The following is a 15,201-nucleotide window of genomic DNA, read 5'->3' on the forward strand; positions in this document are numbered from 1 at the left end:
AAATGTTTTAAATGTCTCTCTCATCCAATCTATGCCCATAGTTTAATACAAAGCTGTCATCTGGTTGTAGAGGTATTTAGCTTTGAAATGATTTTCACCTCTCTAGCCTGCAGTGCGTCCACCTGTGCAGAAAGCAAAGTCTCCAGCTCCGCCGGTCCCTGCAGGATCCTCAGCTCTGAAACTGGGATCTAAAGGTCTGTTCAAAGCTCTGCATGTTCTACCTACAGTGCCTTGCTAAAATAAAAATAAGCCCTGAAGTTTTACCATTTTGTCACATTATGACTTCTAATTTCAGTGTATTTTATGTGAGTTACACAACGTCGTGCATAATGAAGTGGAAACAAAACGGTTTAAATGTATTAAAATATTTCAGTAAATGTTAATCTAAAAGTGTGCCATTCATTCGCATTCAGCCCCCCTGACTCATTAGGACCACCTTTCACTTCAATTACAGTCCATTGGTCCATTAACACATCTACAGACTGAAATTTATGCCCATTCCTTTTTATAAAGTAGGTCAGTCAGATGTCTACTGTGGCCCCAACATGGCTTGCGAACTTTAAACAGGACTTCTTCTGGCATTCTTCCAAGAATGGTTTTCTTCTTGCCACTCTTCCATAAAGGTCAGATTTGTGGAGTGGATAACTAGCACTTGTCACTGCTGCCTCTCTGATTAAATGCTCTCCTTCCCCAGACTGACGGTTTTTAGGTGGACAGCCATGTCTTAGTAGGTTTGCAGTTGTGCGTTGTCTATGCGCAATGTTCAAAGTTAAGGTTTTGTTTTATCAACCAGCTCTTTTTTTTTTTTTTTTTTAACTTTACAGCGTTCTCCATGACCCTTCTGCTGGGTTTGTTTATCTTGATTAGGCTGTTTGTTCACTAATGTTGCCCAACAAACCTTTGAAGCCTTCACAGAGCAGTTATACAGAGAGTAAATTACACCCAGCCGGGCTCTGTTTACCTGTGATTTCTAAAGGCTTCTTTAAGGGTGTCAGAATAAGGGGTCTGAATCGCTCTTTTCATGTTTTTAGGTTTATAAACATTTAAAACCATGTATCCTTTTCCTTCCATTATGCGTTACTTTCTATTGATCCGTCACCAGCAATGATGATAAAATATTTTAAAATCTGGCGTTGTAACGTGACAAAATGTGGGAAAGGTCATGGAGTGTGAATACTTTTTCAAGCCTCTGCCGATGCCTGCATTGTGTCGTTTGAATCATAGTAAATGTTAAAAGCAGATGTGGTTACCTTTTCCTTATGTTTTCAGCCCAGCAGCAGGTGGACTTCCTGTTGCTAAGGCGACAGGCCTTTTTGCGTGCAGCGCTTCGCTCCAAACAGATGAAGGTGAATTATACGTTTTTATTTTTGCACTTGTTCGATGTTTCGCTGCTACAGGTGGCTCTTTTGTTGCCTCTACTTGAACGTCTGCTGTGCAGCAGTGGATTTATCCATGTTGTCGCTGCATGGTTGTTTTCAGGACATGACGGGAGCAGCGCAGCACCTCAGACACGCCAAGGGACTGGATCCCATGGTTACGGCGGCAAAGTCTGGCCTACCTGTTGATATCACAAAGGTTATCAAGATATTTTCTTCTGCAAATAAGTGCTTAAAGCTGCTCTAAGTGTTTGGCAGCTAGAGGTCTGTGACGTCTTAATGTAAAATCCTACTAAAAAACAAGATGGTGGAGAGTGCATCTGCATCCAGATAGGAAGCTCTGTCTGATAGGCAGCATCATTCATACAATATATCACATCAACACCCTTCATCCCAAGTGATGTTTTTATTTGTATCTGACTGGGTTATGCGAAGCATAGTTAAATAAAACATTGATTTCTCTGACTCAGCATCTCAGTGGACTTACCCAGAATATTGTCTGTTTGTCTTATTATCAGCAGGACATCACACAGGTGTCAAACCTGGAAAAAATACAAGATTTCAATAGATTTCAATGCAGCCCTGATGTGTTGCTATTAAATAGGTTTTACATGCTATAAACCATGTTGTACATAGATAATATAGAAAAAAAACTTGAACTCATTCAATTTTATGTGGCCCATGAGTACTTTCAACTTGACAGTTTTTGGCCCGTGGGGTAAAAGGTTTGGACGCTGCTGGTTTAGTGCTTCTCTGAGTGCCGTTTTGTTTTTATTCTGGTCATTACTCGGCTGTGTTTGGAGAAGATTGTTTCTTTTGGTCACAGTTTCTCACCACTTTAATATAGATTCCAAATGCTCCAGTAAGTGAGGAGGATTATTCCCTGGGTCGTTCCCGCACCTCTCCGGTCTCCCCTCGCTCCAGTGAGAAGTACCAAGCCCTGATGGATCTCCTGCGAAAGCAACACGAGGTAAAAACCGTTTCATTTAAAAGCCTCTCTCTGTATCACTTTTAAAATTTATGTACCGGTCTCTTAATGTTATTGGGTTGTGACGCTCTGTAAATTTTCATTTGCAAACACGTATTCTTACCCACAATCTTCTTTGTTCTGTGTCTCATTGAACAGAAATGTTTGGGCCTAAATCAGCAGTTCACTTTCATGGGCAACGTAGCCGAGGCTTTAAAGTAAGGAACTTCTTTCACTTGTCTTTATTACATTAATTGGTTAATATGCATCTGTGGCAGAATTTAAAATGTTTTCTTCATGTAACTTTGTCCAATGAAAGAGGATCTAAGTCATTCTGTTTTCCTTGACTTGGAAAGCACTCTGGTTCAAAAGATCTACTGCTTTAACTTTTTCAAATTTTCTAACATTACAACCACAAAGTTGAAGGTTTTCTGTTGGTATTTTATGCATCTGGAGAGATGAATGCATGTGTAGAGAGAACATGCAGAAAGATCCCATGCTGGGATTCACACCCAGGACCTTGCTGCAAGGCAACAATACTACACACTGTGCCACCATGTAGCCACACAACACTTCAGATTTTTTTTTATCTTAAAAACTATATATTTTTTTCTTTTGCAAATACGCGTCTAAATAAAATGTTCCAGTCAAATAACCATATTACAGTGCCTTGCGAAAGTATTTGCCCCCCTTGAACTTTTCAACCTCTTGCCACATTACAGGCATCAAACATAAAGATATAAAATTCTAATTTTTTGTGAAGAATCAACAACAGGTGGGACACAATCGTGAAGTGACATAAAATTTATTGGATGTGTCAAACTTGTTTATTGTTTAACAAATAAAAAACTGAAAAGTGGGGCGTGCAATATTATTCAGCCCCCTTGCGTTAATACTTTGTAGCGCCACCCTTTGCTGCAATTACAGCTGCAAGTCTTGGGGTTTGTCTCTATCAGTTTTGCACATCGAGAGACTGAAATTCTTGCCCATTCTTCCTTGCAAAACAGCTGGAGCTCAGTGAGGTTGAATGGAGAGCGTTCGTGAACACCAGTCCTCAGCTCTTTCCACAGATTCTCGATTGGATTCAGGTCTGGACTTTGACTTGGCCATTCCAACACCTGGATACGTTTATTTGTGAATCATTCCATTGTAGATTTGGCTTCATGTTTTGGATCATTGTCTTGTTGGAAGATAAATCTCCGTCCCAGTCTCAGGTCTCTTGCAGACTCCAACAGGTTTTCTTCCAGAATGGTCCTGTATTTTGGCCCCATCCATCTTCCCATCAATTTTGACCATCTTCCCTGTCCCTGCTGATGAAAAGCAGGCCCAAACCATGATGCTGCCACCACCATGTTTGACAGTGGAGATGATGTGTTCAGGGTGATGAGCTGTGTTGCTTTTACGCCAAACATATCGTTTTGCATTGTGGCCAAACAGTTAGATTTTGGTTTCATCTGACCAGAGCACCTTCTTCCACATGTTTGGTGTGTCTCCCAGGTGGCTTGTGGCAAACTTTAAACGAGACTTTTTATGGATATCTTTGAGAAATGGCTTTCTTCTTGCCACTCTTCCATAAAGGCCAGATTTGTGCAGTGTACGACTGATAGTTGTCCTATGGACAGACTCTCCCACCTCAGCTGTAGATCTCTGCAGTTCATCCAGAGTGATCATGGGCCTCTTGGCTGCATCTCTGATCAGTCTTCTTGTTCGGGATGAGAGTTTAGAGGAACGGCCGGGTCTTGGTAGATTTGCAGTGGTCTGATACTCCTTCCATTTCAATATGATTGCTTGAACAATGCTCCTTGGGATGTTTAAAGCTTGGGAAATCTTTTTGTATCCAAATCCAGTTTTAAACTTCTCCACAACAGTATCTCGGACCTGCCTGGTGTGTTCCTTGGTCTTCATGATGCTCTCTGTGCTTTGAACAGAACCCTGAGACTATCACAGAGCAGGTGCATTTATACGGAGACTTGATTACACACAGGTGGATTCTATTTATCATCATCAGTCATTTGGGACAACATTGGATCATTCAGAGATCCTCACTGAACCTCTGGAGTGAGTTTGCTGCGCTGAAAGTAAAGGGGCCAAATAATATTGCAAGCCCCAATTTTCAGTTTTTTATTTGTTAAAAACGTTTGACACATCCAATAAATTTCATTCCACTTCACGATTGTGTCCCACTTGTTGTTGATTCTTCACTAAAAATTAGAATTTTATATCTTTCTGTTTGAAGCCTGAAATGTGGCAAAAGGTTGAAAAGTTCAAGGGGGCCGAATACTTTCGCAAGGCACTGTAGATGTAGTTATTTTTAACTGATATTCAAGGCAGAACAAACACTGAAACCCTTCAGTTTTCTCCACTCTGTTGATTTTCTGTCAAGCTGCATGTCTTAACAAGATTTCTTCACACATATTTGTTTTCCTTTTTTTCCATATATTTACACTCTGAAAAGCATCATGCATTAATGTTCAGACGTTTTGTGAAATAGTTGCCGCTGTTTGTCACACCACTCTTTGACAGCCGTCGTCAGATTTTTGGCACAGTCGGTATTTGTGTGTAAGCCTCGTTTCTCTCTCCCCTCAGGTTTGAGAAGCTTGTTGAGGAGAGTATGAAGAACATAGAGATGCTGAAGAACGCCCACGCCAAGGGCCTTCCAGTCCCCAAATGCCACACACAGGAGAGAACCTTCAACTCTCCAAAGTAAGTCGGTTTCTTAGTCTTATATATATTCCTGAGGTTGAACTTTGATGAATTTCTAAGCCTCCCCCCACCCTTACACTTCCTGTAGTTCACAATATTTACTGCTAGTGAATTGTACATGCAACAGTCTGCATACTGTATGCAAATTGCTATTTTATGCAAACTTCAGAGCAGTCAAATAAAATGTGCCGAAGGCCATATTTTATTCATCTTTTTTTTATTGTGAAAATTCAAAATGAAAAATGTTTTTAACATTCTTGAAAGATTAAAAAACAAACTTAAATTTACCTTTTTAACTGTATAACCTTTATACAATTATAGCGTATAGCATGTATAACTTTGTATAACTTTTCACTCAAAATAGGGAAAGCAGCTGATTGTTCTACAAGATAAAAACAAAGAACACGTGGCAACCCACATCTTTGTCTTACATAAACCATTTTACAGCTATCACTGCCTTTCCTCAGCCTGACTCACCCACAGCCCAGCGCCAAGACTCCTTGCTGGCAAATTCATTGATCAAGTCTTTTAAGTCCAACTTTCTCTTTTTCTCCTTTCTTTTTTGAAAACCTGATTTTAATCATTTTGTTTTTCAGCACAAGGTCATCACTGGCGTTCTTAACTTCTGACTTCTAAATCTGAATTGCCACTTACTATTTAGGCTGAGGAAGGAGATTAAGTAAAAAGATTTGGAAAATATGTCCAAAAAGAACAAATTTAAAATGTTAGATGAGATTATTTTTTATGTTATTTAATTATCTGAACATGCAGCGTGGTTTAATTTTGTGAACTGTGTTTTAGTCCTGAAAATGGGCTGCTTTACCTCAGTGGAGAGGGCGATGAGTCAGAGTGACTCAGTGTGTCTCTGCTCCAGTGTGATATCAAGCTAAAAGCAGGCAAAATTAATTGGCTTTTATGCTGACTGGTTGTTTGTCCGTCATGTAGGATCTACTCCAACCTGTCTCCCAATGACCTGGTACTGTACATCACACGAGGCGTCAACCTGCCACCTCCGTCAGGTACAGAGGACGTATGCATCTTTGCACTAATCACTCTGGTGTCTAATCTGATGAATCTGTGGCCATTTACACCCAACTGTCACCCTGCAGGTGTTTCTCCTAATGATCTGGATGCCAGCGTAAAATTTGAGTTTCCTTTTCCCAGCTCGGTGAGACTGTTTCTGTTTCTCGCTCTGCTGTTGTGCTCAGTGTGAGCTGCATGCCTCTGTGCTCCTATGACTCTGCTGAGTTGTGTGTTTGTGTGTAGGAGGAACCCCAGAGGGACAAAACCGGCACCGTGAAGGGTACCAGCAGTCCAGAGTTTAAAGAGCAGTTCAGACTTAACATTAGCCGAACCCACAGAGGATTCAAACGAGTCATTCAGTCCAAAGGCATCAAGTTTGAAGTTGTCCACAAGGGGTAAAGTTGCATAAAATGTCAATGATTTATTTCTAAGGCATGTTTTAGAGCAATGAGGTTAAATAAAGTGATCAGGAAAACAATTATGATACAATAAATACAACTAAATATTAAAAAAAACAATGAATAGTTAAAAGAATATTAAAGTCTATTTGAAAACAGTAAGGTCGTCTGTAAAACTAAAGTAATGTGAGGATGTATTTTATTACCTGTTGATGCAGTGCAGCCTTCTGGACTAACTGCAAACATAAAGAAATGGGTGTTCAAGACCAACATATAAATGACTGCAGTGGTCCACTGGAATCTGGAAGTAATGGAGGCAGGAAAATGTTTTTCGATGTCTTCTACACATGTTTTTGCTGTGGTGATTTGACGTAGGTAATAAAAACTAGACATGACACTTGGTCCTGTTATTTAAATGAAGCATCTTAAAACACTCTTAATATTTCTTACTGTGGGGGAATAATGAGGAAGAAGGCCAAGTGTACGAGTTGACTCATCCAAAGGGATGCAGCTTCCACAACCAATCATTTCAGTCTTAGTGTAAGCATATTCTGTGTTAACTGGTCCTCCTGCTGCACATGACCTTTAATTAGTACTGTCTGACCCGTAATGCCTGTCTGACAGTATGAAATAGAATAGAAATATCCTTTATTGTACCTCAGTGGAAAAATTCAGGCTAAACATGTCAAAGGAACACACCATGCTATGATCTAATTACATTCAAGAATAGATGAGACACAATCTTTGACATCTATCACTTTTCAACAGTGAAGTAATTTCTAAGGATTTGAGACTCCAGCGAACCACATTCAGAGCCATTATCCATACATGGAGGAAACAGTGGTGAACACAGCAGTGGTCAGCCTACCAAAATTACTACAAGAGTGCATCGACTCATCTAGGGGGTCACAGAAGAACCCACAACAGCATCTAAACCTCTGCAGATGTCACTTGCCTCAGCAGAATTGGCAAAATGGTATCCATGGCTGACAAACCCTACCTTTAAGACTAACATGATCAATTCTAAAACATGCTACGATTGACTGTTCAATGCAGCAACTAAACTTAAAGGAACTAAAATAGAGCAAACTGAGTCAACATTTAGAAGAAAAATATTTATAAACTCTTAAAAGTGCTTTCTGGGTGCTGTGGTGGGATTTGAAACCCATCAGGAAGTCTTGAGTTTCTAGAAAGGCCTAAAGCTACTGTTTGTCAGCACGCCATGCATGTTGTGTCCGGTACCAGTCACATTCTCATCTTTGTGTTTCTACAGAGGTCTGTTTAAGACCGATAAAGTAGTGGGCACTGCTCAGCTGAAACTAGAGGCTCTAGAAAACCACTGTGACATCAGAGAGATCATTGAAGTAAGTGTTATTGAAATGTAAGACTTACACATGCGTTCGCATCAAATCTCTCTGAGGGTGTCTTTACCTTGGTAGGTTATGGATGGTCGTAAAGCTACAGGTGGAAAGTTGGAGGTGATGGTAAAGATCAGAGAGCCTCTCTCAGGAGTGGACCTGCAGCCGACGACGGAGAAGTGGTATGTTCTGGAGCCGGTGTCATCGCTTTCTCCTCCAGAGAAACAGAAGGAGCGAGTGAGTAGTCAACAGTTCACCTGACCAGGTTACTCCCTCGATCTAAGAGTCTGTAAAATCAAGCCGATCATCCGCTCTTTGACCAGTTTAGAGGAACATTTCATTAATGGAGCATGTAGGCTTTTATTTCATGCACTGACATTTTTTAGTTTGGCACCAGAATGAAAGCCCAAGAGAAGAGATAGAAAGTGAAGAAATGTCAGTGATTATCAGGGTATATCATGTTGTTGATTTAATAAAAATGAAACGTAACAGGAGGGAAAGGAAACAGCTTTGCAGAAGATTGAATCACAGAAACCCCTTTTAGACTTTAAAAAATTCACATTAAACCATCAAACAGCAAAGGTTGGGCATGTAACCCATTAATGTTGGCTGATGCATATTCAACACATACTGAAGGTCACATTAGGGGCACTTTGCAGCCATCTCGTGGACAGAGTTATGTCTAATTTAGCTTATTTGCATACTAAATACCTCAATTTGTATGTTTTGTTTGTTATTTTTAAAGTAACAATGCCAGTTTGTATAGCCAAGTAACTCGGTGGTAGAGCAAACCAACCATATGCAGAGGCTACAGTCCTCGATGCAGCTGTTCCAGGTTCGATTCCCAGACCCAGGCCATTTACTGCAAGTCTCCCTCTGCTCTGTCTGTCCTTCTTCCAGTCCAGCTACTTATGAATAAGGGGCACAAGTATGGGGTAAGAACGCTGTCAAAAACAATATGTATGTAAAGACGGAAATGTGTGCATATTAGTTAATAGTTGTGCATAAGTAAAATCCAAGAGATATTGTATATTTTCTCTATAAGAATACAAAATAAAATGTTACAGCTTCAAGAAATTACAAACACAAAGTTCAAGTTTACAGTTGTGGTTTATTCTTTATGAATACAAAATGCTATAACAGTTTGTGAATACGATTTCTTTTCTTTGAGAATACGAATTTACATCAGCGACTTGGTGTCACGTGATCTCAGGCTGGTTAGTGGAGCACAGAGTTAGTCGATTCGCGTTGCGCATGCGCTGTCACACTCCTCACCGTCAGTAAACGTAGTGCCGGAATGGGAGATAATTCAGTCTAAAAGGAATATCAGGAACAGAGGGGAGATAGGGGGGACATCAAGAGTATTATAAATAAAGCATTGTTCTTATTTTATGAAATACAAAACTAAAACATAGAATATAGTCGGTGGAGTTATACAAGGATGTACAGTAGGTGGCAGTATGCACCTCTGAATTTGTTGCGAACCGCCAGCAGAAGAAGAGAAGAAGAAGCAGCAGCAGCAATAGGATGACGGACCAAGAGCATATATTAACGACATTAAGACACGTACAAACTTTTTAACATTACCTGGCTTCGTACCGTAGTTTCTTGGTCCGTCATCTTGGGTGTAGTGCTGCTTCTTCTTCTTCTGCTGGCGGTTCGCAACAAATTCAGAGGTGCATACTGCCACCTACTGTACATCATTGTATAACTCCACCCACTATATTTTATGTTTTAGTTTTGTATTTCATAAAAATAAGAACAATGCTTTATTTATAATACTCTTGATGTCCCCCCTATCTCCCCTCTGTTCCTAATATTCCTTTTAGACTGAATTACCTTCCATTCCGGCACTACGTTTACTGACGGTGAGGAGTGTGACAGCGCATGCGCAACCGCGAATCGACTAACTCTGTGCTCCACTAACCAGCCTGAGATCACGTGACACCAAGTCGCTGATGTAAATTCGTATTCTCAAAGAAAAGAAATCGTATTCACAAACTGTTATAGCATATTGTATTCATAAAGAATAAACCACAACTGTAAACTTGAACTTTGTGTTTGTAATTTCTTGAAGCTGTAACATTTGATTTTGTATTCTTATAGAGAAAATATACAATACCTCTTTTGGATTTTACTTATGCACAACTATTGACTAATATGCACACATTTCCGTCTTTACATACACATTGTTTTTGACAGCGTTCTTACCCCATACACAAGTGCCACAGAAAACTTCCCATCCTAACGTCTTTATTGTCACAGAGTAGTGAAATTCAGTGTATCAGCAGCAAAGCGAAAGGTAAATGGAAGCATACAGATACACACAAAGATAAGATAGTCTGTACAGTAAGGAAAAATTTACATTAGGAAAAAATACTGTACAGTTATAAACAGCATACTTCTAATAAATACTTTCTTATATTTTTTAAAATAAATTCAGACAGTGAGGGGTTAAATTAAGAAATAATTCAAATACCCACTGAAGAAGAAATGGGAAGTTAATACATGAGTGTGATTTCAGACAGTAAAAATAATTCTTAATAAACAACAATTCTTCTTCTTTTTGTAACCGGATCCTCAAGTTTTATAAGCTTTGGACATTAAACCTACCTTTTTGTTTGCCACATTTGCTTTACAAGGCTGACAGACTCTAAACCATTACCTGCTCCACAGGTACACTGATTTACAGGGTAAACCTCATGCCAATTTTTAAAAGGGATTAGCTAGAGATTTTCCAGTAAAGTTCCCTATAATGTGTTAGCATATAGGGTAGGGACTCACAATGTGAGAAATGTATTTAAAATACTTATCCACAAATGGACTTCGTTTTTAACATGGTAATTGGTACTGATCACGGTTTTGATTAGGTAATGTCTGAGGTTGGAGGGCTCCACGTATGACGATTTTGATGAATCAGGTCAGTAAAACCTCATGGTTTCTTCTTCCTCTGTCTGCATAAGGCTCCATCCCCTCGGTCTAAACCCAAACATGAGTCAAGCAGCAGAAGCAGTCATCCCGACAACTCTCCTCCACAGTACAATCTCCACAGCTTCAGCCTCCTCAACTACGACAAGGAGCGGCTGGAGAGGAAGGTTTGTGTAATCCCAGCCTGTCCACCACATCTGTTTACCCAAGGTCTGGTTGCTCATTACTGTGGTCTTGCAGTTTGCAGATTACCGGAAAAACCATCGCGAACCCCCGTCTGACCTCATTCATCAACACAGAGAGGTCATACACAGGCTCCAGTGGCAGAAAGCTCAGCTAGAACGAGGCTCTCCTGCTCTGCTAACAGGTAGTACAGATTCCTAGCTCAAAGGTTCATCCACACACTCCTTGTCATGGGCATGAAAGCCTTGTTTAGGTATTATCTAATGTAATTATGTAAGGTAATTATATATACATAATGGCCCTCATTTACAGGGCAGGTGCACGGTCACCTTTACGCTCTTTTCAGGATTTATAAATGCAGAGATGAGCGGAGGATATGCTCAGGTCCCACACCAGGTCTCAGATCATGTACACAGGTTTATGCAGATGTTAACCTCCAGAACCACAGAGAAAATCCAGCTGTGTAAGAATTCTTAGTTATGAGTAGTGAAAGATCTCAAGTGATAATCTTATTCTTGGTTATATTTGATATTTTTCATAAATTTACTTTGAAGTGCAGATTTTCTTGAACTTGCTGTGGCTGCAGATCTCTAACTGTATCAATATGCCAAAGGCTGAGGATTGTTGTGTCATTGCAGTAGCCTCAGTATTATAGGAGTCTTAAGCAGGAAATATTAAAACCTGTCCTTACTTATTTAACTGCATGGAAGACAAAGGGGGAGCAAAAGCCTTTAGCTTCTGAAATGGAAAACATCTTTAGACAGCGGTGACGGAGACCAGGATTTCTCAAGAGGAGGGCTGCTCTGTTTAAAACCATGTTACCGTATGGATCTGGACTGTTTAGGTGATTGATAGTGGACAAATTACACAGAACATTAAATACCATAAGATCCTGACGCTTTCAAGAAGGAGCTGCAGATTTCTCATTTGATTCCTCAATCAAACAGATTTTTCTTTTTTATATGACTGGTGGCTGTTATATTATCTTCCAAAGCATGTCCTTAGGTGGGGTTCCTACACTGTCTGGAGTAGTATGGGATTTGATTGAAGTATTTTTCAGATTTACAGACTTTATTCCATATTTCACAGTCCTTCCTTCCTTTCCTTCCTCCCTTCCTTCCTTATCGTTGTTCTTCACTTTCCTCATTCTGTCTTTCCTTCCTTCCTTCCTCATTTTCTTTGTTTCTGACTTTCCTCATTCTCTCGTTCCTTCCCCAGTGGTTGGGGGTTGTGGTTATAATACGACGATAATGTGTGCCTTTTCTTTTGCTATAAAACATGTTTGAAATGATCGAAACAACAGTTTTGCCGTCACACCCTTGGCCGCGATGAGTGTGTGTGTGTGTGTGTGTTATAATCATGCGGCCATTTTTAAGCATGTAACCTGCGTTTTCACAACATGTGCAGAGTATGAACATGTGCTGCGGCGTTTTGTCCAAGGACTCTCTGAGTCTGTGAAGAAATACTCCAGCCAAGGCAACAGGGTGAGTGTCAGGGTGGGTGGATGTTCTCTGGAACGTTGCGCTTCTTCTTCTGGAAAACATTTTCATTCTCTTTTGAATAGGAAGCTGCAAAGGATGCACTGGGCAGGCTGAAGATGGTAGAGAATGAGGTAAGAGTGGCTGTCTTATTTGACAGAATATATTTAAGAATCTTATTTAAGTTTGTTTAAAAGCAAAATGTATTTATACTTTTTTCTGTCCTTCAGCTGGAATCTCTAAAAAGAAAGCGCACAGGATGAAAGAACAGTGAGGTAGAGACTTGGCTGGAGTACTGTTATCTCTCTCATTCATACTTGTAAACAGATGCAACAAAATGCACCTAAAGCGTGATGATGCTTGTGTCCAAGACAACGGCATGAACCAACCTGCTTCCTCTGTTTTTCTATATAAGCTGTACCACATGTGGGCAGTAACTACATCTACCAAGGGACTCATAGGTTAAAGGAGGCATTTAAAGGCATAAAGGGGTGGAGGAGGTCCTGGATTTCTTTGCACTTATTAAAAGAAACACTACAGAAATTTGCTTTTACAACAATCCTTTGTATGATTTGGGAGAATATCCATGGAAGGATTTTATGTTTTGCATATGACACCAGCTTTGTTGGTGTTTACAAATGACCAAAAAAAAAATTTATATATATATGTGTGTGAGATTACATGATCTGAGGTGTATTGAACCAGTGGATTGAAGTGTGTCCTTTGTCGCCACATTTTACCTGCGTAATGAGCTTAATCTAATCTGTCTCCCCGAGTGTTCCCAGATTACAGTAATCTGCTCTGTTTGGAGTGTTCAGATATGGGGAGGAAAGAAAACTTAACAAAAAAACAGGGCTTCAAGGTGCCTGCGCCTACATCCCATAATGAGGGATTCGTTTTATCTCACCAAGGAGATGACTAGAACAAGATGTTAAGGCCGTTTTTAGGGGAAGAGGAGAGGTGTTTTGATTCCTCCTCCATCGGTTGTTTTCCATTCCAGCTCTTCTCCACATTCGGTTCCAATCTGAACTTTACAGTTAAACCCCCCCACCCCATCAGATTTAAAGACATTTCAGTCTGATGGGAATTGACATGACATGTCTCAAAATATAATAAAACTATGGAAAAGGATTATCAATTTTCATTAACATAATTTTGGTTTTAATTTAACAAATTTTCTAAAAACATTTAAATTTGATTAAAAATGGAGTGTCAAAAACTAATAATACCCTTCTCAATAATCAGTGGAGAAATCTGTTTTGGCATTACCCCAAAGCCTGCCTGCCTGTAATTCCATGTTTCCACTAATTATTTTTATGATGAACTCCAAGACTTTGAGGTTAGAAGGCCTGCTTGCCTAATCTCAAGCTCCCCCCGCAGAGTTTCTATCAGATTTATGTCTGTACTTTGACTGGACCGCTCCAAAATGTTAATATTTACCACCAACATGTTGGTAAAATTAAGAGCTTACTTTAAATCATCTCTGTCAGGAGTATGAATAATTTTGAGCCTAACCGTACATGGATTCCTCCTCAGCATAAACGTCATTAACTTTGCTCCTTGTATTGATTTATTTTGATTTATTGTTTCTGTCTGGGTACACAAGTTTGAATTTGTTGTGATTTTCCTGGAACGTACATGCAGGCTCAAATATATTCATACACCCTCGCCAGAGTTTGGTTAAATGCCCTTTGGCATGTTGCAGAGAACCTATATTATTTTTGTAGCCACTTACAGCTTCTGGTTGGATATTTGACCACAGTTATCAGAATTGGTTGAGCGAAGTTAAAGTGGGTGGTTTCCTGGCCCAGACTTGTCTTTAAGGCATACCCCGCAAATGTTCAATAGGACCGAGGTTTGGGCCCTTCCAGAACTTGATATAATGCTGCTTTATCCAGTCCAAAGAATCATGGAGTAGTTCCAACCATTAGTTGGGTTGTTTGTATATATTTTAACTTGTATGTATAATGTTGATCCTGTCTGGATTAGCGAACATTTAAAATTAAATCTGTGCCCACAGGTCTTGTTTTAAAATTTTAAGTTGTATGTTGTCTGTTTCTCCAACCCTGGTAGAAGAATGATCCTAATAATATAAGGTACAGAATCAGAAGCTCAAATAAAAGCCCCTAATTAATGACTGGAAATGTATTCAGAGGTCCTTCCCAGCTTAAATGTGTTTGTACTGTCAGATCATAATTGTTTCATTCAGCTGCAGATTTTAAAATAATGAACTGCTGCTGATTTCTGTGACACCCCCATCTGACTAATATGCATGTGTTGAAACAACACTGGATACAGAAGAAAACAGTCCGACCGAAGTCCTACAGGGCTGCTATATATTCTGATCTTTATTTGAAAGAGATGTTTCCTCTCTCTGTTTGACAACATGCTAACCTGGCAGCAGCAGGATCTGCGTTCAGCCCGAATGTGGCAGACTACTTCAGATGACAATGCTGGGTCTTTATGAGCGTCTGATAATTCATTCATATTTTCCGGTCATATGGCCCATCAGATAATCATGTGATTAGAAATCTGTCACACACCCTCAGAAAATAATCATGGTTAAAGCTACACCTCAGAGATTTTTGTGTAGTTCTTCCTTCTCCTACTTTATCTTCTGACACTAAATATTAATACTTAACACTGACGGAATAATGTAAGTAAAGATAAATGGATGGCCTTTAAATGACCAAGGCAGTCTTTTTGCAAAGTTCCTCACCTTTGAGTCATATGTAGGGATGGGATTCCCAGTCTTTTGTGCAGCTATTATTTCCATTCATTTCAGGG

General features: G+C 39.7%; 1 protein-coding gene across 2 annotated transcripts in view; it reads left to right on the forward strand.

Annotated features, from left to right (window-relative positions):
• Nucleotides 1–14,454, forward strand: part of cc2d1a (coiled-coil and C2 domain containing 1A) — a 22,565-nt gene extending 8,111 nt beyond the window's left edge. Inside the window, exons 13-28 of one of the 2 annotated variants that reach the window (XM_047366515.1) lie at nucleotides 107–194; nucleotides 1,270–1,346; nucleotides 1,480–1,575; nucleotides 2,224–2,346; nucleotides 2,503–2,561; nucleotides 4,930–5,046; nucleotides 5,992–6,065; nucleotides 6,156–6,214; nucleotides 6,313–6,464; nucleotides 7,741–7,831; nucleotides 7,907–8,062; nucleotides 10,789–10,920; nucleotides 10,994–11,120; nucleotides 12,344–12,420; nucleotides 12,501–12,548; nucleotides 12,645–14,454. In XM_047366515.1, the coding sequence (XP_047222471.1) occupies nucleotides 107–194; nucleotides 1,270–1,346; nucleotides 1,480–1,575; nucleotides 2,224–2,346; nucleotides 2,503–2,561; nucleotides 4,930–5,046; nucleotides 5,992–6,065; nucleotides 6,156–6,214; nucleotides 6,313–6,464; nucleotides 7,741–7,831; nucleotides 7,907–8,062; nucleotides 10,789–10,920; nucleotides 10,994–11,120; nucleotides 12,344–12,420; nucleotides 12,501–12,548; nucleotides 12,645–12,677 (1,509 nt within the window). In that variant the 3' untranslated portion in view covers nucleotides 12,678–14,454. Of the gene's footprint in view, nucleotides 1–106; nucleotides 195–1,269; nucleotides 1,347–1,479; nucleotides 1,576–2,223; nucleotides 2,347–2,502; nucleotides 2,562–4,929; nucleotides 5,047–5,991; nucleotides 6,066–6,155; nucleotides 6,215–6,312; nucleotides 6,465–6,685; nucleotides 7,720–7,740; nucleotides 7,832–7,906; nucleotides 8,063–10,788; nucleotides 10,921–10,993; nucleotides 11,121–12,343; nucleotides 12,421–12,500; nucleotides 12,549–12,644 lie in introns of those variants that run through there. The other variant, XM_047366517.1, reaches the window with a different exon arrangement.
• The last annotated feature ends 747 nt before the right edge of the window (nucleotides 14,455–15,201 follow it).

Source organism: Girardinichthys multiradiatus, chromosome 5 (assembly GCF_021462225.1).
Source record: "Girardinichthys multiradiatus isolate DD_20200921_A chromosome 5, DD_fGirMul_XY1, whole genome shotgun sequence".
NCBI classification, from domain to species: Eukaryota; Metazoa; Chordata; class Actinopteri; order Cyprinodontiformes; family Goodeidae; genus Girardinichthys; species Girardinichthys multiradiatus.